Here is a 26,899-nt window from a genome sequence, read left to right on the forward strand (position 1 = left end):
GAGAATTTGCACGAAAAAGACATTCTTTCTTCGTTGTTATTGCAAATTTGGCCTCTCTGCACTGAAATTGCAAAATATTCGTGAACCGAAAGGGGGCTTTGAATTAGTTTTCTCGAACACCTGAAGCGCTCAGTTTGAAGCGGCATTTAATACGACCGTGCAAATGCATCCATAATACGGTTCGTCGCTTACCGCCGGTGCGCTACACAAAAACGGTCTGCAAATTCTTCAAATATCCCAGCCCAGCTTTTCGCCGTTCCCACACGCACAGGGCCTGGATCTGTAAATTTGCTACGGTCCGAAAATGGACGAACGTTGTGAGAACCGAAACAAAAATGAAGAAGCGCAGCAAAAAAGCATTTCCCGGCGTATTAATAATGCTTTATGAGGTCAGTTTTATGATCTAACAGGTAGGGCAAGGTTGATTCCAAACCCCCTCGTAGCTGTCTGAGCCGGTGACGCACGGTACGGAAACAGTAACGAAGGCGAGTAACAGTACCGGGCCGGCGGTGATCAAGCCGACCAAGCCATGAAACTGACCCCAATTTTAATCACCCTAATCGCTCCCGGTCGCGGTGAGGTCCCGGAAGGCGGGGCGGAAATAATTGTTCTGTGTTACGTACCTCGTTTGGCAGTGGTTGCAATCTGCCCCGGGGTCTTTGTCTAAACATTTATCCTACTTCAAAACAATAGCGGTTTTGGGTATTTTTTTATGATTTCGCGCATACTCGCGCTTTAAAGGGAGGTAAGGGACTGACCGGGCCGTAATATTCTGCTGGCGATTCTGAATTTCACCGTACACTGCGTGGTCACACATTGTCTTTTGCCGTGAAGTAAAGCTCACAACACATTTCGACTCGGGTGGTTGGGTTAGCGCTATCTGGTGATGGTGGTAGCAGATTTGATTTGCCTCAGCTCTCTAACGCTCGGCAAAGCGTTAATGGTACAAGAACGCATTCTCCTTCCAACGTGGTGCGAATCACCGTTCTGTGCAGTGAGCATTTCATTTTAATTACCCGCTCTGCCAGTCCGGACAAAGGCCCACAAAGGTGGCTGGACTTGCTGGAGCGGTGTGTTTGCACCTTTGTTTTGTGTTATTTATTTGGCACGGTTTTTGGAAGTGTTTGTTCGTTTATTTCATTCCAACCATCATCTTCCAGATGCAGTCCAGCTGGTGTTTCGATTCCCGATTTTATGGGTCAACAGAGTAAATGGTCGCAAATCGCGTCACAATTGCCCTTGTGAGGGGGCATTCGTTTGGTACCGCTACTTTTTATTTGACCGGCGCCGATTGCTTGGAAACGTAGAGGGAATGTAACGTATATTTCTCCTGAAGTTGTTTATAGAAGCGCCTGAAGACATTTTTAAGAATAATAGAATTTTACCCAAGATTGGATGCTCAATATAATGTGCTCTTGGGTTTCACGTTTTGAGTGCCAAATGGAAGCAAAAAGCAGAACAAAAACGGCGGTGAGAAAATTGTCCAATAACAGCAACATCCGGAAGGGTACAAGTTCTCGGCAGCAAAACTCGTTTGCAGTCACAGAAACTTAGTAAGATGTATGAATCGTTCCCGAGAGTGGTACTGATGACGATAATTGATTTATGCTGTGTTGTATTCTTGCAGAACGGATGTGTAGGAAATGATCTGTCATTTTTATGAAAAAAAAAAAACATAGTCTCTCACAGATGCGGTACAGCGAATATCCCACAAGCGTAAAAAGCATCAGAAATTGCTGGAAACGATCGCTGGCAAACCGCTGCACTGACGTCATCTGTTCCATTTCCCTCGCATTCTTCGGGGTAAAGTTCGAATGGAACAAGTTCACAAAGGTGTGAACCACCAGCGACCACTGCTTCAGGATCAACCTGTCTCCTGGGATGGTTTGCAAAAATCGCGGGGAACCGAACCTAGCCCCATCAAGCTGGACGGCGACACTGAGGTTCTCATCATCTACCGCACCGGCACTAACCATCATCATTAAAGTTTAATTTCAATCGGCCCGGTATATACCGCTAATAATACAACTATCCTAGGGATAGGGAAGTGAAGGCTGGCGGTGCGAACCGAAACGTTCCAATTCGCACCCCTGGCGCACTGGCGACGGTGCAGCGAGTATCATTGCAGGGGTGTGTTTTTACACGCTTCGCAGTACACCCCGTTTTGCGACAAACCCCGTTTTTGAGTTAAAGGCGCGACAAACTCGTACGTTCGATGGACGATTGCGTTGGGCAGGGACTTGAATGCCGCTCGTAGGTGACGAACCCGGCCTTGTCATCCGTCCGGGGTTGGGTTAATCGATCGTACTGTAGGCGGGGGACATATCAAGGAAGGGGCAACGCAGTACGCCGCATCGCAACGGTTATGCTGTAGATAAACATAAATCATCCCTCGCCAGCATGCTTATTAGTACCATTATCGTCTTTCTTGTGGTCAGTTTCGTCTTTGCTGTGACGTGATCTCACATTAGCATCCGATCCGCCAACAAGCGTCGTGTGGGAAGCAGCGTTAGTGAAATGTTGCCGATCGAAATCGCAGCGCATCCCAGCATCGACTCTCATTGCTCTCTGTGCGAATAATTATTAGCAGCAATCATTGCTCCAAACCACCAGCAATTTGAATTGCTAATCAAAACGCTTTCTGGGAAAAGTGCAGATAGGGAAAAAAATGGAAATCTATCACGGGAAAAACGCGCAATGCTTTCGGAAAGCGGTGGCATTAAAATTCCTGCAAAAATCAATCCCAACCCTGGGTACAAATAATCAGCCATTAAGATGTCAGTTCACGTTGGTGTGATAGTGCGGTGGTGGGAAAGGAAAATCAATTTTTCCATCAGCCTAATAATACTGTACTCGCCCGTCCTCGAGATGGGGGCCAGTTGACGTCCGGCTTGAAGGATGTCGTTTAGCCAGAGAGTCTAAAGAAACAACACTCCACTCTCGTCGCGAAACTGGGCGCCGGAGGGCAGTGATCGATTCGAAAGGGAAGTTTGTAACTGTGTGACTAGCGGAGTTTGGTGCGGGTAGCAAATTCCTTTTCACTGTAACACGGTTCGAGCATTTGGGATCTGTGGGCACGGAGAAAGAGCGAGAAAGGCAGTGGACCGCATTTGTCAGCTAAATCAATTTTGCTCTTTCGTTGCTCTTTTACCTCTTTCGTCCCAACAAGTGTCAACTTGTTCCGAGGGGAATTCAACGGGAATCGGATGGCTGGTACAAACTCTCACTTAACCCTGCAGCAAAAGCTTAAACAGAAAAAAGACGAAAAAAACCAGCTCACACAGGGTAAGAGGAATGTGCGTACAAGTTGTGTTCTGTCCAGCGATAATGCTTCCCATTCCGAATGATTGCGCAACATCAGTTCTTTCGCTTGCGATGATAAAAAAAAGAGAGTTAGAAGAAGCGCACCGTGCGCTGCCTGCTGGATCGTTCATCATCCATTCGCGAGCACATTAATTTGCAGCTTTGAAGGCTATTAGCGGTTGGCATGCCGTCACGTTGCATCAAACCGCTCGGCCGGTGGTATGTCGATCACCCGGGATCGGAAGCTGGGGCGAACTCCGGGCGCACATCTGCAACGGCACTCCCTGGGGCAAACATCAGGTGCGCAAGCGCAAGCGAGGCTGTGGTTGCGCATCGATGTAGTAAAACTGGTCGCCACCGGGACCGGTTCGATGGATGGCATCGTTCCGAGGGCGCGTGTGTGTGTGTGTGTCTGTGTTTGTGTTCTAGGAATGATAGGAAACAGCACCAGAATGGAATCGACCTTCGCGATCAGAAACGGGAGCTGATCGGATGCTGTCAGAAGCACAGCCAAGATGAAGCGATCTAAGGGCAGTAAAGAGAAAGATAGGAGAAAGATCGAGAGTGCCAGTCGGTTGGAAGTGCGTGCGGTCGTGACGATCAATTCGATTTATGCACATCAATTGCCAGCTTAGCGGTAATGTGTCGATCGCAATCGTACTCGATGGAGCAGAAATAGCAAATCGATAGACTCGCAGGCAGCTATATTTATGCACACCTAAAGAAATCGCCTTATTCGTTGCGCAACGGCTCGAAATGTTATGTCAGAAAGGGAGCCATTTATCATAAAAGCAACGCAGCAACGGTTTGCTATACGACAGCCGACCTGCCATTGTTTCTGAAGCATCGCAACGTGGACGGTGATGAGTAAACAGCAACACAGGTTAGGTAAACCGTATGAAATTAAAGTACGATCCGGGGAAAACAACGTGAGTGCGCATTAAAGAACAAACTCCAGATCATGAGAACTGCTCCGCTTTTATCGTTGCTGCGTCGGTTGCCGTCAACAAAACGATGCAACATAACGTCCCACAGCGAACGGCTTCTAAAGGTCCGTACAAAATGAAATAATTAAAAGAGTGTGATTTTGATGGAACGTAATCGTCATAAAACTGGATCGTGAGCACTTCGTTCTGCGTTCGCTTCCCTTGGGAGAGTGCACCATGGAAGGGCGTTTATGATAAACGTTAAATTTTATGCTCAACCTCCGTGGCGTGTGAAGTGTGTCAGTGCTATGGCAGTATGGTAGAATCGACACCGAAAAAAGGTAACACCGAAGGAGGGGGACCGTTGTGTGTGTCGGTACGCTACCGAAACGGTGCCAGCGTTCCAGTTGTCATCGTTTGCACTGGCCGGAACTGGCAATCGCGGGAAGAGCATCGTGCACAAACGTAGAGAATTTGTTGAACGTGTTTTGCTTGGAAGCTGGAACTGGACGGGCTCTTCCACGGTTTCAGCCGGAAACGAGACGCCAAAGCGAGCGTGAACTGTCAATTCAATCGACTAACCGTACTCCCATACTGATCGGTATCAGCACAGCCAAAGGCTGGTTAAGGTGTTCAGTTGCTTGCTCTTCCCTACTTACCACGTGCTTTCTTGCTTTGCCCGCGATTATTAGAAGCCCCCAAGAGGATGCGTTGATGAGCGCATAAGAGCGTTCGTCTCGCTCTGTTGTTCCGGTTGGTTAGATCAACATCATCGTACGCATCGGAATCTCGGGACTGCACGGTATTGGACGTTGATTAACTGCTGGCAGCCCGCTAGCCACGGCACAGTTCGTACGGGCCTGATGCGACCGTACACGTTTGATTAGATCATCCAATTTTGTTTAATTAAATTTAATTCGAAACCCCGGCATCCCCCGGTATATCCCGGGAGCGGACAAAGCGAAGAGGGAATGGCTTAATTTCGAGCTATCGCACACCAAATGCAAAGAAGAAAGGCAGTGTACGTTGCTATCTGACTGGCTGTCGGGTGCTGAACTGCCGAACAAATGGCACCAAACCAGCACTTAGACCTGAGACCTTGTGATTGTGGATCTAATGTGATTCTTCCAGCAGCAGCAGCTGCTGCTGCTGCTGCAAAAGCAGTACCAGCACCGCCAAGGGCTTCTCCGGTGGCTACTGCACGATCATTATCCAATTAGATGGTACCGTAGGCTGTGAAGGTGATCATCTTCGGGTTTCGGTTTGGGTCATTCTTCATTCTGTCTCAATCCGTACGGGAGTTCCAGTCTCCCGCGTCAATTACGTTCGCCTAGCCGTAGCAGTAAGGAGGGTCCCCACCGCCTAGAACGTTTTGCCAAAGCTCCGTCGTTTCGTCTTTTCATCTAGATCCAGTGTAGGCCAATACCACCCAATAATGGGTTGTGGAAAAGCATCTCTCTCCCGCCCCAGCTGATTGCTCGGATTGTGCGCATCCGCGTTTGTTTACACATCACTTTGGCTGGCTGTGTCCCTCGTGCCGAGTGGCGAGTCCGAGTGGCGAGATAATTGGACGGAAAATTCACGGTTCGCAACGTTAATCTTCTGGTTGCGAATTTGTGTCGGTTGGCAGAAAGGCAGGTGGAATCGAATGAAGAGATATGTGCACATAACCGGGAGTTGTTTGTAGATGAAGAAGCAGAAGTGAATGTATAGCATTAATAAATGGTATACACATCGCTAATCCTGTGCTTAAACGCCCTGGGCTGTTTTGACAGGCAGACAGGAAATAATGGCACAGTTTGGTAGATTGTCAAAACTGGACAGCATTATAGTAGATGTACAGACGTGAAGGAGAACGATCTTCTGTAGTTGAAATGAAGTTAAGAGTACAGTTAATGGGTTTTTGTTATTCCAAAATAGAAGTCTTCTTTGCAGCGAATCTTGAACAGAAAAGAAAAGACTATTATGAACGAAATCGTGAAGCAATCTACATTAGAAGCTTCTTCCATTGGGATTATGACGAATGTCCATGTCCATTATGGCGTAGAAATTGACCAAAAACGCTTCTTCTGATGTTCACATATGAGGTTAATCTTCTGCTATATTGTCAAGGGAAATTGCAATTTTAGAATTCTTATTACATTCAAATATTCTACCTATTCTTCTTTTATTTGACTGTCTCGTAGTAAACCTCGCGATGTTCTTTAGCTAGTGCTGTTTCGCAATATTTGATTTATAGTATTATAAATCAGTTTAGTAGATAGTCCCTTATCGTCCCATTATAACGTTTTGGCAGTAAATCAATAATGCTCGTTTGATAAGCAAAACGTACAGTTCATAGGATTTCCGTTAGTTCTACAAGTTGTGTACGCAACCCAACAGCACCGTTCATAGTTCTAACGATCTTATAATCAACATAAGCTTTATAGCCCATCAGGCCTGCAGGCTACTGATAACTGTTCACATTCTTCCAACCGCCCAGCGAACATTCTTGGTGAACCTTTCAGACACACGTGGTGATAAAAGGGACAACAAGGGGAATCATTCCACGGTTGCGGTTACGCGTCAAGCATGTTTTGCATAAAGGCGCTTTCGCCGCGCGATGTCGTCCTGCCCGGTTCCGGCTGTACGTAGTGACACAAATTCTTCACGTTTCGCCACTTCTTGTAGTGCAGAGGAATTGCCCCTAGCAGGACTGACCACAAGACTAACGGTGCAGAATCGCCCTTTTTCGCGGACGGGTTGGGGTGAACAGCGAGGAGAACAAATTACGTGACGCGACGTCCAGTTAAAAGTCGTCTCGTAAATCTTGCCACCGCCCAGAACACTGGAGCACAAACGTTCTGGGGCGTTTCGCGGACGTTTTTGTAGCCAGGTACTGGTGGTTAAGCATGCGAGCATTACGTACCAAGACACGCCTACGGCTCATTATCGGTTCGCTCAACCACTTCCGTCCACTGTGGCCGTGTGCTCCAGAGACCTGCATGCAAGACGCGGAAGACATTCTCTAGGACGGGTTGATGTCACAAGCTAATGCGTCCCTGGAGCCCACTCTCACCTTGATACGGTTGGTGCGATAACGCTTGCAATAGATCATGGCGATTGATGGGTTCGGTGGATTCGTTTTTTAGTTGTTCGTGTTGTTGCTGTGTATGCATCAACCGACTGCAGCGGAACGATTTATCTCGTCCGCCGATCCTAACATGCATTGGGGCGCCCTTAAAGGCGCTCGATTAATTAGCGTATCGCAGATTGCTTCGGCGGCGGATCGCATGCTGGCGGGCCGCCTCCTTACGGCGATCGTTCGCGGTCAATATTCCGCTGTAATGGAGCTGTTCTCTTGCCCAGGGGAGTTGTTAGGCTTTGGAGATAGCAGTGCTGACTTGATTAATTCAGCGTTCGGGAACATGGTGCCAGTGTCTAAGGCAAGCCTTTTGTCAAGCAGTGAAGCGTCGAACAGCCGACGTGGCCTACTGCAGAACCACACACAGAACCGACCGTCTGCCAGCGCTCAGTCGAGTGTGCGTTGGTTTTGGCTGCGTATTCGTACGGGCCGAATGAACCGTTAAGGAACCGTTCGATGGGGCGAGCTTAACGAGGTACGAAGTACGACGCCGGTGCCGGTAGAAAGCATACGGTACGTGGAACCCAAACGCTGTGGAGTTTTGCAGTTAGCCGGACCTGGACAGCGTGTTTTGATTCTCGCAGCAGACGTAGCAGACTATTCGGTTGGGCCTGCTGGTTGTTGCTGTTTCGCTTGCTGTTCGTCTAGAATAGAGGCTTTGCAAAAATAAACGCACCTACACAGGCGGAGCGGAAGAATGTTGCCCGCCATCCCTACTCAGGGCAACTTTCATCGGGAATGAAGCGGGGGCCATAAATTCAATGCTAGCCATTTGCCTCGGCATAGTGCACTGGTACACAACCTACTTTTGCGTCGAGAATGGACTTTTCCCCGTTCGGTTTTTGCTCGAAGGTAAGCGATGCAGGTGAGGCGATGTTGCTGATTTGTTCTACATTTTACCCGCCCGGAATGATGAGGTGTTTTGCAATTAATTAGAAGCTTTATTGCCGCCTTCGGAAGGCGCTTAAAGTGCTTTAAGTTGTTCTAGCTATCTGGGAGGAGTTATGCATCGTAAACTGTTGCAATGGTGTTGCACAATAAAAATGTATCATTTTATGGTTCGCCAGATCATGGCTCAACAAGCCCGCACGGTCATGGTCAGGGGAGTGTTATGCAATTCTTGGATGGCAATAAAAAAAAAAAAAACCCCGACATGTGGAGCCACCTGAGCAAAGGCAGTAGCACAAACCGGAGGAAAACGCTTTCCCGGAACCGTCGACTTTTCGTATCGCCGATTGCCGTGAGAACCGACACTGGCAGGTCCCGTTGGCTAAATCGACTTTGGTGTGTCATTTGATGAGATTTTTGTTTTCGGCTGCTTTGCGCACCGTTTACACCGCGCATCGGGAGCGCGGGAACGACGATGACGCCACACACTCGGTCACTGGAACAGTTTTGTTTCAGTTTTTTTGTTCCATCACGCTATGCCCTAGTTTAGCTCGCTTCAAAAATTAGGCTACAATCTACCTCCCGATTACAACGCATTCTGCGAAAGAAGGATGCCGTCCTGCCTGTACCAGAATGCGTGCAGACCACCCCGAAGCGCCGCAACGGTTTGGCGAGCCGCTCAACGTTTGGTAATCGCCACACCGAGTGCTTTCCGGTTATTGGTGATACAATGTTAGAAACAATCTTTTCCGAAAGCTGCCATCTCATCCCCTCCAAAACTTACCTTATCTTTATTGTTGCCGGCCGGTCCGGACGCGGTACCATTTTCCGTTGCCGGAATCGTTACAGCTGGTGGGGTCTGCTGGGGCAGCTGATTGCTGCTGCTTGCCACCGCGTTGCTGCTGACACTGACCTTGTTCACGTTGACCGTGCTCGGTCCGGGTCCGCCCGAGCTGACCGTCGGTTTGTTGGCCTGGGCAGCCGCAGCCATGGCGGCCGTAAGCTTGTTCTTGTTTTTGTTCGAGCTGTTTTTGTGCGACAGACGGCGCGGAGTGCTGGCACGGATCGGGGCTGCCGCCGTCGTCATTTCCAGCGTGGCATTGCGGGCGACGGGAGCCTCCGTGGAACCGGACGAACCGTACGAGGCGCTGGTAGCAACGGTCGAGCTTCCCCGCACGGACGTTGCCGTGACGGAGGAGGATGCTGCGGTGGTGGTGGTGGTGCCTGTAGTGGTGCTAGTTCCCGCGGTCGAACTGGCCGTGGACGGTTTTGTTACCTCCTTGGGCGATTCCTTGGACTTTGCCGGTGTGCTTGTGAGGGCGGCCGCTTTCGGCATTTCGGAAGCGGTGGATGAAGCTGCTGCCATGTCCCGGTTGGAGCCGACATCGGTCACGAGCGGTTCGTTTGGCGTGCTGGAAGCAACAGCCGCGCTCGTCGTGTACTTTGCCGTCGTTGTAGTCGTCGTCGTCGTTGTCGTCGAGGGTACGGTTGAGGCGCGGGGCGAACTTAGCGATTCGTCGCTGCGAAACGCTTCCGGCAGCTCGTTTTCGGCAACATCACGCTTTCGGCGCCAGTTGCTACCGAACGTGTGGGCCTGCAGATCGCTGATCAGCTGCCGGTACTGCGGGTTGTTGAGGAAGAGCTGATCGATCGACAGAAAGTCGTACCCGTCGTCGTCGCTCTTCAGCTCACGATCGTCCCCGGTGTCCGAGTCCAGCTGCACGGCGGCCGCTGGTGCCGCTTCCTCCGTCCGCTTCGAGCTGGCGGGCGATGGTATCGCCCACGTTCCCAGCGCTAGCAGCTGCAAGCTTACCGCCAGCACCATCCACTTTTGACAGGTCACCATTTTGCACTTGGATGCGGAATCGGATGCTCGGATGGGCGATGCGCAACCCGGAGTGACACTTTTCACGAGTCGGTAATTATATTCGCCACACAGGGGGTCGCACGAACCACGGCAGGGGGCGGCTTTTATGGGGTGCAGTTTTGCAGCACAAAAAATAAAGGGAACGGAGGTTGAAAGGTGACGCTTAGACACTTGAGGCCGGTCTCAACAGTTCCACATTGTTTCACGTTGGTTGGGCGGGAGGAATAATAATGCTGGAGCCGGTATCTTGAATCGGGTTTTACAGACCTCCCCCTTCCAGAGAGCGACAGATCGTTCCGAGATCGGACGAAGGAAGCACTTTTCCAAGACAAATAGTCCACCGGCTCGGGAAAATGGCTGCAAGTTCTGCAACGAGAAAGTGGGAAAGGTAAATAGAGAACCAAATTATAGGTTAGTCTTTGCTGTTAAAAATTATGATGATGATGATGATGACGATGAGAAACGCTTTTTTGTACATTTTGTGGATTGTGAAAAGATTAGGCGCAGCTTGGCAAGGCAAAGAAAAAAGACGGCCAGAACAGAGGTAAAACGACGAGAAACAGACAGCTGGCAGACAGATGCTTTAGGATAAAGGGGCAGTTTTTTTTGTTATTACTACAAGCGACCCCTTTCTTATCGGGACTCTTTGGTATCCATCAATCTGAAGGAGGGGATGGCTTTCGGGCACTAGTCAAAACGCACCGTTTATCGATGCCATTACGATAAGATAATGAGTCAAAAATGGTTAGCTTGGCGAGGCACTTTGAAATGAGGGAGGATTATGTTTTAATTTAGGCGATTGTGGCAGTGTTTGAGAGAGAGAGATGTTATTGTGCGCTTAATGTGCGTTGTTTTGTTGTATGATCATGTTCGTTTGGGGGTGGTGATGATTGAAGAAAATAGACTATTTATATACAGAACATCAAGATACCAAAGTCGTTTGAGGGTTTCTAGTGTCTCAAGAACTGTTAATACGTTGATATCTTAATTCTCTGCAAACCCCTCTTCACGGCAAGCTTTTGTCTGGCTTTTTTCTCCAAGTTGGATTTTAAAAAGCAAACCACAAAGCGACGGAAAATTGCCGACACTCTATGGTCGGTGGGTGACATTTTCGAAACCAGCACGAACTGGAACCAAGGCTCGATCGACGACAGCGACCTAGATCGGGATCTGCCACACAATTTTCAGGTCAAACCGGAGGCTGATTACGATCCGATCCCCGTGCGCTTTCGTCGCGTATGTGAGCAACACATCCAAACCGAATCGTTACTTCCGCACGCCGGATCCCACCCAGTCCCAAGGGCCTGAAGCGTCACAGCACCGGTGCGATCTTCCCATTTGTGCGTGCAAGTCGCACAGAGAGCGATCGGGTTTTGCAAGTGGTGACCGTGGTGGAACCGCACCATTCCAGATCGAGATCCATTTGCGTACTCTAGTTGCTTAATTGACTTGTCATGCTGGCGGCAGTTGGGGTTTGATTTTTTCCTTCTTTTACGCTCCTTTTTTTTTGCTGTCGTTCCCGATCCGTAGGCACGCGTTTGCATATTTGCTTTGGATCCGGTTGGCTGAGGGAACGAATTGATCGTACTAAGGCGCAATTGTACCGGTACGAAGGCGCCAGCAGCTTCAATACAACTACGGCTGGTAGGAGCAGAGCGAACGCAAAGACCTCCTCTTTAAGCCCTGTCAATTGTCGCGTGCCTCTGCTTCTTTCTCAAAGTTAAAAGATCGTTTTTGTTTGTCTGAACTCTCACCACATTTGATGTTTTTTTTTTATTTGTTCATCAAACGCAATGCCTCCGTGCGTTGGCCTTATTAGGGAAGACTCTGTTCCCTTTTTTGTGGTAACCTTGCGGGAAGGTTGCACATCAAATAGATACACCTTCCGCGCACTGTTCGTTTCACCAGCGGCGCGGCGTACTGTTTCGATTCACATTCGTACGGCGGTGGGTGAGTTTTCTATGCTTTAATTACGTCCCACCAGCGAATACCGAAATGAAAATAAAAAAAAAGAGAGAAGCAAAGTTCGTGTTACGTTTCTCAATTGTGAAACCCTCCAAATTGTAGATCACACGATCGACAGATCGGTCGGTAGGTCAACCAGTAGAACGCCCCATTTTCACACGTTGCAGACATTTTAATTAGCGAGAAATTGGGTTCGCAGGGTTAACCCACCTACCCGCGAGGCCCGAAATGTGTAATTACTGCGGGAAGTAAAGGGTTGCCTTCTAGTAATTAATTAGACCGCGGTAGGTGGATTATTTTTCCCCCTTTCTTTTTTGCTTTTTCCTCCAACAGACGATGTGAAGGATTGAGTTTTAATATTGTGTGCAGTAAAAAGATCGTGAAGCATGCAGATTTCATGCAGCTGCATTTTCTAGAACGCAACATAACTCATGCACCAACCGACTGGGTATCCAAATATTCGCCTATTCATTGCGCCGTACCTTCTCGAGGTGGAGAAAGTTACTTTTGACCTACATTTCCGTTCTCTTGGCATCTTCAAGTGCAGTTACCTTTGCTGTACCGAAAACGCGGCGTAATAAATCACATCTTCAACAGGTCTGGCAAGCTATTTGCAGCACCCATTGCACCTGCTCGAGTGAGGTATGGCTCTAAGAGAAGCGAACGGGCCCCGGTCCCAAACCTAGGTCAAGCAGCCGCTTGTTGATGAGTACGGAAATTGGATCCGACCCGATACGGTTCAGTGTTACAACGCTACGGACAGTTTTATGGACTACGCGCACGCAGTTTTACGAGCATATCTTCCCGAGCGTGGAGCATAGCGTAGCAGTAGCAGAGGCATTAAATTTATGACTACTTTATGTGCGCAGCCTCCAGCAGTGGCGTCTGCACGGCTCCTATTTGAAATCGATAGAGGGAAGGTCGTCAGGTTTGGAGTTTAAAAAAAAATCAAAACCCAATCGATAGGTGGAAATAAAACGGCCCACTGTTAACCATACGACAGGTGATCGTACTATAAAGGGGATTTCTCATTTCTAACTCGTCCCGCCCTGGGAAGGTGTCGGCAGCAAACACGTTCAAACAAATTGAGGCAAGAATTTTCACATCCAGCCTAACCCGTTTCGTTCGGAGCCGCTGTTGGCAGGAGGCAGAAACAACTTTTCTCGAACGGAATCAGGTGTCAAAAGGCGGTGAGCGTAAAATATACGTGCTTGTGTGCGTGCGGGCGCATTTCCTTTCCCCATTTCGATTCAGATTGAGCTCGTAAATTTGGATTCTTTCGTAGTGGGAATCGAACCAAAAGCCGGGTCCGGGAAATAGGCGCCCGGCTTGCACAGCCAATGATTGCGTTCCGTAATCGATTGGTGATTATGGTTGGGGCCCTCGGGGCTGGGTGGTTAGAAACAGTCGGTTGTGTTGAGGCTGGCTAGTTTTAGCTTCTCGTTAGCGCCGTTTTCTCCCGACGCGTTCTTGCACGCCGTACCAGAAAGGGTGAGAATGGATGAATGGTTATGGGGAGTTAATGGGAATTAAATTTATGGTGATCTATAGTATATGTTTACAACTTTATTCTGCGTGTCAGTGCTTTGTGCTAACGCTTGTGGAAAGCTGCTGTGTGTGACGCTTGGTGTATTAGTGATACACAAACGATCGAGAAATAGACACAAATGTCGATGGCCTTTTGCAGAAAAGTGCAGAAAGAAGGCAAAAACATAAAACAATGCAATGATAAGCTGCGATGGTAAAAATTGCTCAGCGCCAGAACTGCGATCTCTCGGCCGTTTCGGGACTGCAAGGCTCTCCTTCGGAAACAAAACTGTGGAAAAAACCTCACGGTCAATTGCGAGGGTGTAGCGCAATTAGATCGCAGTTTGCGCTCTTCCTTCCTGCCGCGTGGCTTGGGTTCGTACCGTGGCAAGATTTTCAAAGCCTGATTCCAACGTAGCGCTTGCAGTTAGCGCCTATGGTTGCGGGCCATGGCTGGCATTTGGCTGGCTTCGGTTTCTGTTTCTGGGGATGGGAAAATTGGATTTTTCTCCTCTTTCCGTGCAGCACCAGCCACAACACACCCACCCCTCGAGTGTGTGTGTGTGTCTGGGGAGACTTGCTGGCTTTTCTCCCACCTCCCTCACACGGCTACGGTATGGCTTACAACCGTTCGTGTGCCCCCTTTTCCACACATTCCCGGCCGGCGGGATCGGCAAGCCCACCAGCTATCAGCAGTGCGGTGCGAGATCCGGCGAATTCGGTGAGATGAATTTTACGATCATGAGATGATCATGATTACAGCCGTGGCAGTGGGTGGTTCGTTCGCCTCGTCATAATTCGGAGTGTAAGAAAACAACAGGCGGGTACACCAGCACAGACACACACACACACACAGACACACACACACACACACACACACACACACACACACACACACACACACACACACACACACACACAAAACCGAAAGTTCAACCTTCCTCCAGTGGTTGGGAAGAAACTGGGAATTTTCGTTTTGAGTTTCCATGGGGTTGTTGGGAATAGAAGCGGATGGCAGCTTGCATAAATCATAAAGCCATAAAGCGTTCGTCGAGTTGCGCTTGAAACGGTAGAAAAGGTATTGCAATAATTGTAAGCTCAAGCTAGGTGACATTTCGAGTGACATCGTGTGATCGCAACACAGCTCCTGAAACTCTTGCGCGAAAGAGTTGCTGTCTAAAATCTTAAATTTGGATTAGAAATTGGATTGTAGGTCAACATAAATTGGAATTTCTGTGTTTGATGTCTTTATTAATAATTCGATTCGAGATATCATGAGCATTTCCGCTAACAAAGATACCTCCTGCAACTCGAACATTTTTGTTCCATTCCACACTCAAGCGATTGCTCCTGGGGCTTATCTTACGCGCACGGGGTGAAAACAATCCCCCTGCGTTATGCTAATGAATTCAACTGTCAGCGCCGAAAAAAGGTGACTGTGCGGCATTTATCGCTTTATCGTGCCTGTGCCACTATCACCCTCAACATCATTCCAGTTCAAGAGCTGCACCAAGCTGCGCTCGCGGTCTCAGACGACAGATTGTTTTACGAACAAAATCTTGTCTTTCTTTCGTTGCAGGAAGTGGGCTACCTCTGCAGCCGTGCCAACCCCTCGCCCTCGGTACGGTTGTAATCCAAAATGCGTTAGATGTATAAATGAAAGGGAACATGTATCTCTAACGGGCAGTTGACGATGGAAAAGCAAACAAAGCACCCGTTGCCCGAGCGGTTGAAAAGGGTAAACATTAAGATGTCAAGAATCTCGTTTTGGTGGAGCGTTTTGTTTGACCTTTTTCGTAGGGAAAAGTGTGTATGTTTGTGCGTTTTATTAAATCCCATGAAAACGAGCCACTCGTTGCACCACGGATCGTGTGACGGAACACTGTTCCGGAATGGTGTACGGGGGCGTGATTGCAGTGTGCACGAGCAGTAACGTGATAAAAACACTACTACGAGAGCTCATTATTTTTATGCATTTTAATGTCAGCACAATTTAGGCTACCGCCCGAACTCACTCACGTGCGAGACTGTGAACTGATTTATGGAAGGGTTGTCTTTTCGGTGGTTGTGAGCGGCTAATTAAACTACTCCATCATGGATGGTGGAGCAATCGGTGGCAACCAGCTGGGAAGTGCTTTACCATAAGCTTTAACACAGTCATTAAAGTTTCATCCTGACCGTTCGGCAAACAGTTACTAAAGTTTGTAACCGAGCAGCGCGTGGCACATGATGAATGTATCGTACGAATGGTAGTACTGTTTTCCTTTGCCTCTTCGCCTAATTATTACCACGTTCTGTCCAGCACGGGAGGGAAGATGAAGAGGCAATGCTCTCCGGTGCGAGAGATAAGCCCACCATTAGGTGGATACATTATTCATACAACGCGCGTGCCCGCACAAGCGCCAAATGATGTTTGTGCCGTTAAATTGTTTAACATTTTAAAAGGCGCCCATTTGATTAGCCCCGAACACCGGCAACACTGGCAGGCAATCAAATCCCAATTTTTGCGAACGCTCATTTCTAGAGATCGTTTAAGCTAACTGTTGTTTGTTTGCATAAAATTTGACACCTTTCGAGCGGGGCGATGTTTGTGCGGCGCTCCTCATCATTTGTGTAACATAAATAGCAAAAGATGTTCTCGTGCTCGTTTTTTTGCGGTCGCCAACCGATCATCCCCTGGGCCCGGGCGGGCCTCTGATCTCGTTTTACCCTCGATACACACCGGGACGTGAAGAATTTGTCAGCGTCAGTTTGTCCCGTTGCTGCAGCTTTCACCGCGGAGTGGAGCGGAATAAAGTGCGAAGCGTTGCGGGTACGGGTGGCAAATATTGACGAAATTTCGTACCGAACCGTAACCGAAGGGAAGTTCTTTCCGCTTGCTCTAATAGTGGGGGGTGGGGTGAGATCGTTTTTATTTTTTGGCACCAGTTTTTGGGTCACTTTTTTCTCGATTCCCCTTTTTTTTAATGTGCAGAATTGTGTGCACCGTGGTGTTTTTTTCTCTTCTTGTAGCTTTTGTGATGCTTCAGAGAAAACGATCTAACACCATTTGTATTTTTTCTCTCCTTTATTTAACGCTCTTACCGTGACTGGCTCGTCTGTAACACCTTTTGCCATAATTCTCTGTCCAAACAAATGGCAAAGGCGGGGGGGGGGGGGAAATATGTGGCACAATGGCAAAAACTCATTGACGTTTCGAACAATCAGTTTCGTACAGCTTCCTATGCTGTGGTCATACATTTTTCCCCTCTCTATCGTCCGCTCCGCTTTTATTTGCTCGACCGACTCCTAATCGTGCGGCAAAGTAAATGAAATCATTGCCCCAGCCTCACCCTCTGACGCAAGTGACGAAAGGAAAGCGATCGCAGAGGTGTTCGAATGTACCATTCCGGAATGTCAGTTGTTCGATGAGCTCATAATTCGGTCATCTGTTTTTTGTATCTTCCGCTTGATCGAGCACACACCACAGAAGACCGCCCGCTCAAACATCGGGCACAGATGTCAGTTCGGTTACCAAAGCAATCCGAAAAACAATTGGTGTCAGTTTAGAAACGGGTGGCCGTGCTGCCGGAAAACCGGAACGCAGGAAAACCGTACAGCACACACCAAAGCCGAAAGGAAACCAGCCCGCGATCGCGATCGCGGAAAGCTCAAAGATCGAAGATCGATCGATATGCCTGCTTTTGGTGCGGCGCGCAGGGAAAGGAAGTGCATTTATGCTGCGGAAAGTACTTCGGTTTGGGTAATGGGGGTTTTCTCACCCGGCCCCATCCACTACCGGGAGGGTTTCGCTTTCCCTCTTGCTCGCTGTAAGCTTGTAGTTGTTTTTTTTTGTTTACGCGAAATCGAGCACAATTCCAATATTGTCCGGTTGGCGGCAGGCCAGCTTTTACTGCAGCGTTGCTGTTTGGTTTTTATTATTCAATTCGTTAATTCGATCCGTTTTGCAACTTTGGATTAGCCTCGTTCGCTGGTACCTTTTTAAATTTGACATCCAGTTCAGTCTGGCCCAGTCCATTAATGAATTGGAATATGCAAACAACCGACAGACCGCACACGGCGGGATCCGTTTTTTTTTTTTTGCGGCTCCATTAATATGCTCGTAAACCGAGCGAATCTGATCGGGGCCTTATTTCGTTTGGGTTATGGGAAAACAGCTCCGAAGGAGAGGGTTCAGCTTTGGACACATAACACGTACAAAGTTGTACGGAAACACAATCCATCTGGTGGTTGCTGGTATTTTGGAGCGATTTTAAACCCCGTAAAAGAACTGAACGCTCTTTCAGCGCTTCGGGCAGTCACTTTTGGGGCGCTTTTCCATTGGGCCGCGGAATGACGAAGTTAGCGGAAAGAACTGGCCACGGGAAACTGGCCGCGGAATTGGTCACAACAAATTTATGATCCGTTTTTATGGCAATATGGCAAACAGTTTTACATACGCCAGGGGACGCATGATGGGCTCTCTCACCCTCCCGCCCACTCACACGGCTTTACTGGCGGTGCTTGAAACGATTCAAAACAATTCACAGCTTCCGAAATGTGGTGAAAGCTTAATCGCGTGGTCAAAAGAAAGAAAAAACGTGGATGGTACAGCATCTATTAACAGCTCCTTCCGTTGTTTAAACTCAAAGATGCTGTATGTTTGGCTTGCCAACATAAATTATGCACCATTATACCACTCGGTGTTATCACTCGGCAATGTGGTTCTCCAATGTTGTGCGAGTGAAAGTGCTATTATGGTTGTGGGTCGTTTGGTTTTATAATTGTATTAAACTTAGTATCCACGAGCATGCGATCGCTAGACAATATAGTCGACAAGATTGTAAAGTTTTATGTGAGGTGGTTGTTTTTTTTTTAATAGTGAGCTGTTTTTATTCGTTTCAAGTCTATGTAAATTGAAGCAGAGCGGGTCTGGCTGGAGATCACCCCATTTTGGCAAAAAAGCTCCAAAATAAACAATAAAATACTCATCACACAAATCGTCGATTCGGCTACACCCTCCGGGTTGGTGGCTCATTTAGTCTTCCTCTTTAAATCTGTCCAACATTTCATTCATCGTCTCGTCCGCCGTATCGGATTCCGACACATTGGGAACAATTTGCTCGCATTGTCACCGTTCGGGAAAGCGCTCCCAACCCCATTGAAAGAAGTCAATTTTCTGCCGCATTACATAAAATGAGCCACACCGATTGAATCTGGTTCGATCGTATCGCGGTGTAGTAGCGGCTGAATAATGGGAGTGAAGAAAAGCGCAGCCTCATCCAAGTAGCTCCAGCCACAGCAGGACAAACGAAGGCGGAGGGTGGTAAAAGAGTAAGCAAATTGTAGCAGGCTTCACCGTTCTTCGCTGCCTGCGCACCTTTGATTCTAGGTGGAAGGCACAAAAGCATAGCATGCACGCTAGCGCGCACTCGGACGTGGTAGGGAAATGAGGCAAAATAGATCTCTGCTCGAAGCTCCCTCCGAGGCGAGGCGTTTGCTTTGCATCGATCGCTTCTGTCTGCCGTTGTAACATGTGGCCGCAACCGGCAGGACGGTCTCGGTTTGATCTGAGCGCATTAATTTATGCATTCGACTAGACTAGCAGCAGCAGCAGCAGCAGCCGCAGCAGGTAATGGGGGTGTACAGTAAGCTTTAGGTAATTTGGTGTTGTTTTGCATGCTCGGTCGGAAATTGCATTTACTACTACTACTACTCGTTCGCTCGTTCGTTCGCCCCGTCAAGAACCAAGGATGTGTGTTGATGCTTGAGAGATGCTCTTTACTTTTATTGGGTCATTACGATAGGCGAATAAAAATGAAACAATTATAACGATCGCGTGTACACGGTATCTCCGTGCAGTGATCGCGGCGTGATCGTTTATAACCACCCAACCATTGGTAGATAATGTCGAAGGGTGGAGGCTGTCAGGGTAATAAAACTTAAAGCCATGTGGAAAATAGAACACATAAAAGCCAATAAATCCATTGCAGGGACAAATTTATTGGTGGTTGCTTCCCCTTTTCACTGGTTTATAGCAAAGCAGACTTAAAATGTAACCTTAACGTGAACATGTGTGCCGGTTAGCTGGGTAAGATGGGTCGTTTTTTTTACGATAGTTCATAACTCCACAATGGGCGCGGATGAGAAGGTTTAATTAATAATTGTAATTGTTCTGTTATCGGGATCATGTACACGTCGTGTTCGAAGCTGTCGGACTATCGTGGCGAACATAGCTTACGTGCGCTTGCAATTGATTTTTGTAAGTGCATTTAGCGTTGCATGCAAGAAATGCAACGAACCACCCACACCGTGCAGTGATTAATTAAGATTCTGCGCATTGATTACTCTCGGCTGTCGACGGTCGCTTTGATAAGAGTGAAGAACAAAAGGGGTAATACATTCGGAAAAAGGGGGTTCGTCGCGTATTAACGATGGTTCTGTGATCGTTCTTCTCCACCGATTGACTAACAATATGTTTTGTAATTAGCGCACAGCCTCAAACCTACCTTCTTTAGTTTAGTAAACAGAATTGATGATTTTCAATCGTTCTACCGAATTGCACAGAATTGGTTTGGTCGGATTTCTGCTCTTAGTTGATCACTGGATTCAAAATAGGCTTTCAAACCAATTTGTTATTCTCTTTAGCAAGCACTGATCAAAACGCAACGCACGCTTCCAACACACGGTGAGTAACTCCTACGTTCTTGCTTCAGGTGTAATCACTCGTCAGTAAGATTGCAAACGCACAGTTTAACGAATTAACACGCAAACAAAGGGCAGTTGATAAACGATTCAAAAGTGTTACACGGCTATGATCTTTTCGATTGAGCACGCTTTTCCGCTTCCGCTTTTGAGTAGGTTATATCCACCGAGATAATTTACTTTAATGTTTTCACTGCACCAAACAAGGTTCATAAACGACTACAAAACACTTTTCAAATATTCCTCCTAATCCATACGTCCAAACGTGCAAATCCAAACCATACACTGCCGAACGATGCACTGCCACACAAACGATCCAGCGATCGTTCAACTTTCCCGTCGCGACAAACTTCTGCGCAAGAAAAACAGCCCGCTTTTCCCAAGTGTACCCGAGGGGAGTGTTGCAAAGATTGACGGTAGAAAAGCAGTCGGAACGGTAACGGCGCGCGCACGTGCACTCTGGCCAACGACAGCTGGAAAACTGAAAGCCCGGTAGGTACGCGGTCCACCGTCCAGGGTTCGCTCGGTACGCGGTACCAGTCCACCGTCCTTTCCCGGGGTTCCAGCGCACTCCCCGTTATGCTTGCGCGCTGCAGCCGATGATGCCGTCGATGACGATCATGACGGTGATCACGATGATGAGGTTTGCTGCTGGATGGCGCTAATGCTGACGCTCTTTCTCCAACTGTTTGTGGGGGGGGGGGGGGGGGGGGTTGGATAGGTCTGGAGGGAAGGCTACAGAGGCATCGGATCTTGGAATAATCATTGCGGGAGCGGGAAAGTGGTCTAACGGTTGAAGCCGCGAATGAACACACGAATGAACTCCGCCAGGCGCGCTGCGTTCGAAGAGGCGAAGGAAACGGAAGGTAGACTGGAAGGGCGTGAGGGCAAGCTAAGAAGCTATGAATGAAACGCTCCGTGAGGCTGCGAGTACGCGCGATCGTAAGCGTTGTAAGTGTACGGATAGACAGAGAGAGAGAGAGAGAGAGAGAGAGAGAGAGAGAGAGAGAGAGAGAGAGAGAGAGAGAGAGAGAGAGAGAAGATGGCATGAAGAGAAACAGAGATCGGCAGCGATAAAGGGTGAAAGAAAGGGGAAAAGGATGAAAGATAAGGAAAGCGTTTGAATCTTGGCAGAGTTAAGGGTTGATCGTGGCAGGGAGTGTGTGTGTGTGTGTGTGCGTTTGTGCGAGTGGCGATAATGAAACCGAACCGAACGGATCGAAGATACAGGCGAACGGTGCAGAAAAGAGACGGAGTAGCATAATTTCTTCTTTGATTATGATCGCGAAAAGATGGAGAAAAAATGGAAAAGAGAGAAGAAGAGAGAGAGAGAGAGAGAGTGAGAGAGCATTTTTATGTCTGCGTTTGTGTGGATGGAAAAGAGAAACGAGAGTAAAAAGCGAGTTTTTAATGTTGGATTAGAGGCCTGGTCTAGGGGTGAAAATCATCTTCTCCTTGTCTAATTCCACCAGCGCACTCAGCTCTTTGCAGCATAATTTCTCCTCCACAGAGCAATGACTTCTCTCGCTGATCGTACTATCGAGTTGCACCAGCACGTTCGTGCAATATCAATCGCTAGTGCACACGATCGCGAGTGTGTTGGCGAATGATGATCATTTAGCATAGCTCGGGTGTGCAGTATAGGAGAGCAAATAGTCTCCCTCCACGGTGGATTATGCTCAACCCTGCTCAGCTGTCTTGCCGCACGCTCTACACTCGCTCGCCCTATCAGTCGTTCGCTGTGTATGATTGCAGTTGATTTTTCGCACCTCCTCTTCCAGGGGTGCAAAACAACATAAAGCAACTCAAGTGCTCATCGGGAACTGACATACATTAAAATGAACCACACATATGCGACACGCTGCAAATTTGTTTCTTTTTTTGTGCGGTGGCTATAGCGAAGGAAAAAGAGGATGCAGAAAAAACAGTAACCAAACTCACCTCTCAACGTACACCGAATGTACGTCCGGAGTGCGAATCGACCCGCTTTTCTCGGGTATCTAAATTTGCATCTCAACAAACCGGCACAATGTGGATTCCTCCCTTGAGAGTCGTGCCTAGTGGGAACGTGGAGTGTGTTTTAGGCGCGTAAACGCGTTAAGCATCATTGAGAATAGGAATTTTATTTGAGAAAAAAAACGAGTATCTTCCACGTGCACGTGACAAAAGGCTACTCTCAGGTGGAAGAGGTTCTTCTCCGGAAGCTGTTAGCTTAAAAAAACTCAAAGATCTGACTTACGGTTGTTTAAGTAATTTGGGCATGTCCAGACTAGTGAAACCAGTAATTTTGTTAGCATATATTCCACATTTCGAAGAGAAATAAAACACACACACACACACACACATAAATCGTTTCGCAAAGTAAAATAAGGGCCCATAAAGGTGTAAATACATATTGCGTTACACAAGTATGATGATTCATAACCGCTTAATGCAACGCAAGGTGGGCTCGGATGCTTTTTTGTGTGGAAGCTTTGTCCCACGGGGAAGACAAAATAACATACCCCAAACGACGCTTTCTACCGGTTGTGTTCACATTGCGGAAGCGAGAACATTTTAATATTTTGCCCATTTTTTGGTTTTTTGGATTTCGTAAACCGCCAACACCACACTCGCTTTCTTTCTCTCTCTTTTCCTTGCGCTTTCTGATACGTATCTTTCGGGCCAGTTTAATTTTATTTCTTCAATTTGCGCACAAAACATCTCTCTTTGCGGTACGTCCAATCGCGGTTGCCAAACAGCGGGTGAATATCACATCGTTAAAGTGTCGCTGAAACTGCTCGATTGTATGGAAATTTTCAGGCTCTCTACAACCGAACGCAGTTGAGCGAACGGAACGGTTTGCTCCGTCGGGATGGTGGGTGTCCGAACCCGAGCCGTGGGTTCGTTTCACCGTAGTGTCAAAACATAAAATAATCTTTCTTTCTTTTGTCGTTTCTGTATGCTTGACCATCGCGTGTACCGAGAGTGCAGTTCTTCGAGTTTTTATTGCTGGAATTACTTCCGCTAGCGGGAGGTGAAATAAAAAAAAAGAGAACATAAAAATGCAGATCAAGAGACGTTCGTGTGTGTGTGTTTGGAAGAAATCGCATATCAATTGCCAACCCAACGCCCGATCGGTGCACCGGAAGCGGTTACCCGCAAAAGGGAACTAAAGCTCGGAGCCGTGTGGACGCTCTTGTTTCAGTGTCGATCGATAATTTCGCTCCCGCATCCCTTCGGACTCGGCTTCGTTCGAGATCGATCTAACGTTTTACCATATTGCATGCACGTCGCTTAGCATTATCCGAATCTTGATGGTAACTGCCCCCCAGGGGTGCCATCGGACACCTTCAACCCGCCCGGTGGTGGAAGAGAAAGTGTGAAAACACTTTGTGGTGTTTTTCGCTACCTTTCGCCTCCCAAACCCCCGTGCGGAATTACACATCCGACCATCCGGCATCGGTGGTGGATCGAATTGTTTGTTTGTCATTAAATAGAAGCAAACCAGGTTGCGGCACGCGGCGACCGGCGGTAAAGAAAAAAAAAATCAAACCCCAAAACGCGATGGCGTTGAACACACTGTGGAGGGAAAATCGGGTGCGAGGTAAAACAACACAAAAAGACGATCTCGACAAAGCGATCTTTAAATGTGTACTCCCTCCACCTTTCTCCATGCCACCCGGGAGGTCAGCGGAGTATACACCTTCGGCAGCTGTTTGCCTCTCTCGCCATCACCACCACCCTCCAGAAGCGCTCCATTCGAAGGGCGCTCAGAAAGCGCAGCTTCACTTGCCTTAAATGCCCGACCGGAAGCACCCTTAAATGGAAGGGCCGAGCGATCGAGCAGGGCCTGTGATCGGGCAACCGAACGGCAGACCGCGTAATGGACCGCAGGGCCGAGGTTAATGATCAAAATGGTAATGCGCGTTTTATTAATTAATCTTACATTACAATCACATTTTTCCTGCCGGCTTTCGAAACCGACGCCAATGGGATTTGGGCGCGAATCGCTCTGCAACGGGGCAATTGCACCGGGCATCGAGTGAGATGCGCTTGGTACATTGATTTCTGGCCCCAGAGCGGGTTTCTCCCGGGCTGGACGTGTTTGTCTCTAATTGTCTCGTGCGGAAAAAGCACGGCACCATCCTGCCAAAGCTCGTCCAAATGGTTAGTTTTTGTACACTTTGCCGAAATTACAATCATTACGCTAAATCGTCCCCCAGCGCTCGTGAAAGTAAAAGCCATATCTTTGCCTTTTGTCCTCGCGGCAAATGAGCTCGCTGGGAGTGATTTTGACCGTTTACCTTCGGGCGCAATCGGAAGCGCAATGAAACTGTGCGCGCGCTTATTCTGCAAATGAAACGGTTTCCTAGCAACGGTTTCGCTTCACGTGCGCGTTAGAGTGCTGTCCATTTGTGCGCACTTTGTGGTTTTGAATGGTATCGGGCTTGATGCTGGAGATGGCACTAGCCAACTGCTTACCAACAAAGATTATCCACCGGATGGGGTCGTTTGAGCGTGGAACGGCGAGGTGTCTTTTCCGGATCAAATGTCCCATCCGGGAGAGTAATTTGCCGTTGCGGAAATACCATGGGGGGTCAGCGATTATGCTGCCGATGACCTTCTGCGTGAAATTTCACTCCTCGGTCGGGAGGGGGGACTTTCATTTGGGGGATGGTTGGGCGGAATGATCAGCATAATATTCACACATGTTTGCGAACGCCGCTTTGCAGCAAATTTAGTTACGAAATGTGTGAATAATAGGCTCAAAAAGGGACAAATGGTCCACCCTACTTGTGTCAACTACAATACAATGATTTGGCAGCGGTTTGTGCTCCCTAACGGTGTGTGCAATTTTTGGCGAAAACCCATTCACGAGAAACAGCTAAAAAAATTGAACAGCCCCCCAATTATCATTATCGATCGACAACAACACTCGCTACGGCCTGCACGCCTACCGTAGGAAATAGAACGTACAGAAACAGCACCACCAAACAGCTGAAATAATTGTCCAATCTGTGTTTGTCTCGTGTTGATTGTGGGTCAAAACTTGTGTTCCGATTTGCACTATCCCCATGCTTGACAAAAGCTTTACCCACCACAGATGGAGCTAACACGCGATTACGGTAATACATCACCATCACCACCATCGCCATCAACCACCGATCGATGGCTTAATCGGCTGGCCGCGAACGATCGCACTGCTCTAACGATATTCGCTTGATCGATATCTCACCTCATTTTTGGCAACATTTTCGTAGCTTTTCTTTCGTATTCCACTGTCTGTTTGTTTTTTTTTTTTGCAACTCTTTCGCACTGCGGTTTCTAAAACGGCAACGGCAGAAGCACCCATATCGCATTCGGAAATTGACCACGGTCATGGTGATTTATCGCGTCCTATCGGCAAACCCCTGGGTACACCCTCCGGTGCTTTCCGTCGCCCATCGCAGGCTTGGCTTCTCGCGCGCATAGTGTAACTGTTTTTAAGCCAAACCGCTTTTTTTTGTTGCCTTCAAAACCTCTCGTGAAGTACGGTGAAGTGGCAGACACATTCCACATTTCATCTGCTCAGATCGGGTGCAGATCATCTTAACCGGCGGATGGATCCTCCTGAACGTGAGTGTAATCGGGCGAGCGTAATCAAGACGCTGCCTGACACCGATAACCGGATAATGGCACACTTTTAAATTGGACGGTGGGAGGATCGCGATCGCACACTACACCCAGCGCTGCGCACGATTGTTATTATGATTCCGTTAATAGTGGACATCTTATTGTTATTGTTTGGGTAGAAGTTGGTCAAGATCGTGCTTAGATTTTTTGGATTATGATTTATTGTCTTCTCGTTATTCGATTGTTATGTTCTCCAACTCACCACCAAACTAACCAGGGGAGGCGCAAGAATGGTTACGACGCAAACAGACGTACACAAAAAAAAACAACCGCTAGGTACAAACGAGAGGAAAGTGGTGCCGTAACGAGCAGGAATAGGAAACTTATTAATTAAGAACTACCAGGCGTATGCCTGGAAGTAGCATTGCAGCAGCAGCAGCACCAGGTGCCGGTGCGTGATTACAGTCAGTGTCCGGGCTAGAACGACTACTACCCATCTGTTTATGAGATGATGTTGTAGCTGTTGAAGCTGCCCTGGAAGGACTGACGAATCGATGCGGCATGCTATGGCGATATGATGGGTCAAATTACAGTGCTACCGGTGTAGATAATACGCATCGTAACTGATCGGATGCCCAAATCGAACGACGAGGGGTTAGGTGCTGCAACTCTTACTAATTCGTGATATCATATGGTTTTCACCGCATAAGCAGACGTGGCAAGCAACCCTTATCGTGGAAAACAACTGAATGTGAACCATTGCTACTTAGTATGTATACACGGCATGATGGTAGAACGTTCCCCATTTGCTGGGCGTACATTTCGTTACCGACTTTAGCATCTTCATCCAAAGACGGAATAATCGTTTTTTTTTTTGCAGCAGCTCCAAATCGGCACAACAACCGTGGTTTGATTCTGATCGTATCGTTTTGCAATTAAATTGCAGAACCAACTATTATGCATCGTGTCGAAAGGGGGAAGAATAAAAACTGGTAGCAAGCAAACGTAAGCTGCAAATGA

The 26,899-nt window shown here is 48.0% G+C and overlaps 1 protein-coding gene across 2 annotated transcripts in view; it reads right to left on the reverse strand.

Moving 5' to 3' along the window:
- The window catches only part of LOC121600107 (uncharacterized serine-rich protein C215.13), a 78,675-nt gene that overhangs the window by 39,689 nt on the left and 12,087 nt on the right, over positions 1-26,899 (reverse strand). The window contains exons 1-2 of one of the 2 annotated variants that reach the window (XM_041928418.1): positions 20,089-20,774; positions 9,026-10,474 (exon numbers count right to left, since the gene is read on the reverse strand). In XM_041928418.1, the coding sequence (XP_041784352.1) occupies positions 9,026-10,087 (1,062 nt within the window). In that variant the 5' untranslated portion in view covers positions 10,088-10,474; positions 20,089-20,774. Of the gene's footprint in view, positions 1-9,025; positions 10,475-20,088; positions 20,775-26,899 lie in introns of those variants that run through there. The other variant, XM_041928425.1, reaches the window with a different exon arrangement.

The sequence above is a fragment of the Anopheles merus genome, chromosome 2R (genome assembly GCF_017562075.2).
Source record: "Anopheles merus strain MAF chromosome 2R, AmerM5.1, whole genome shotgun sequence".
In the NCBI taxonomy this organism is placed as follows: Eukaryota; Metazoa; Arthropoda; class Insecta; order Diptera; family Culicidae; genus Anopheles; species Anopheles merus.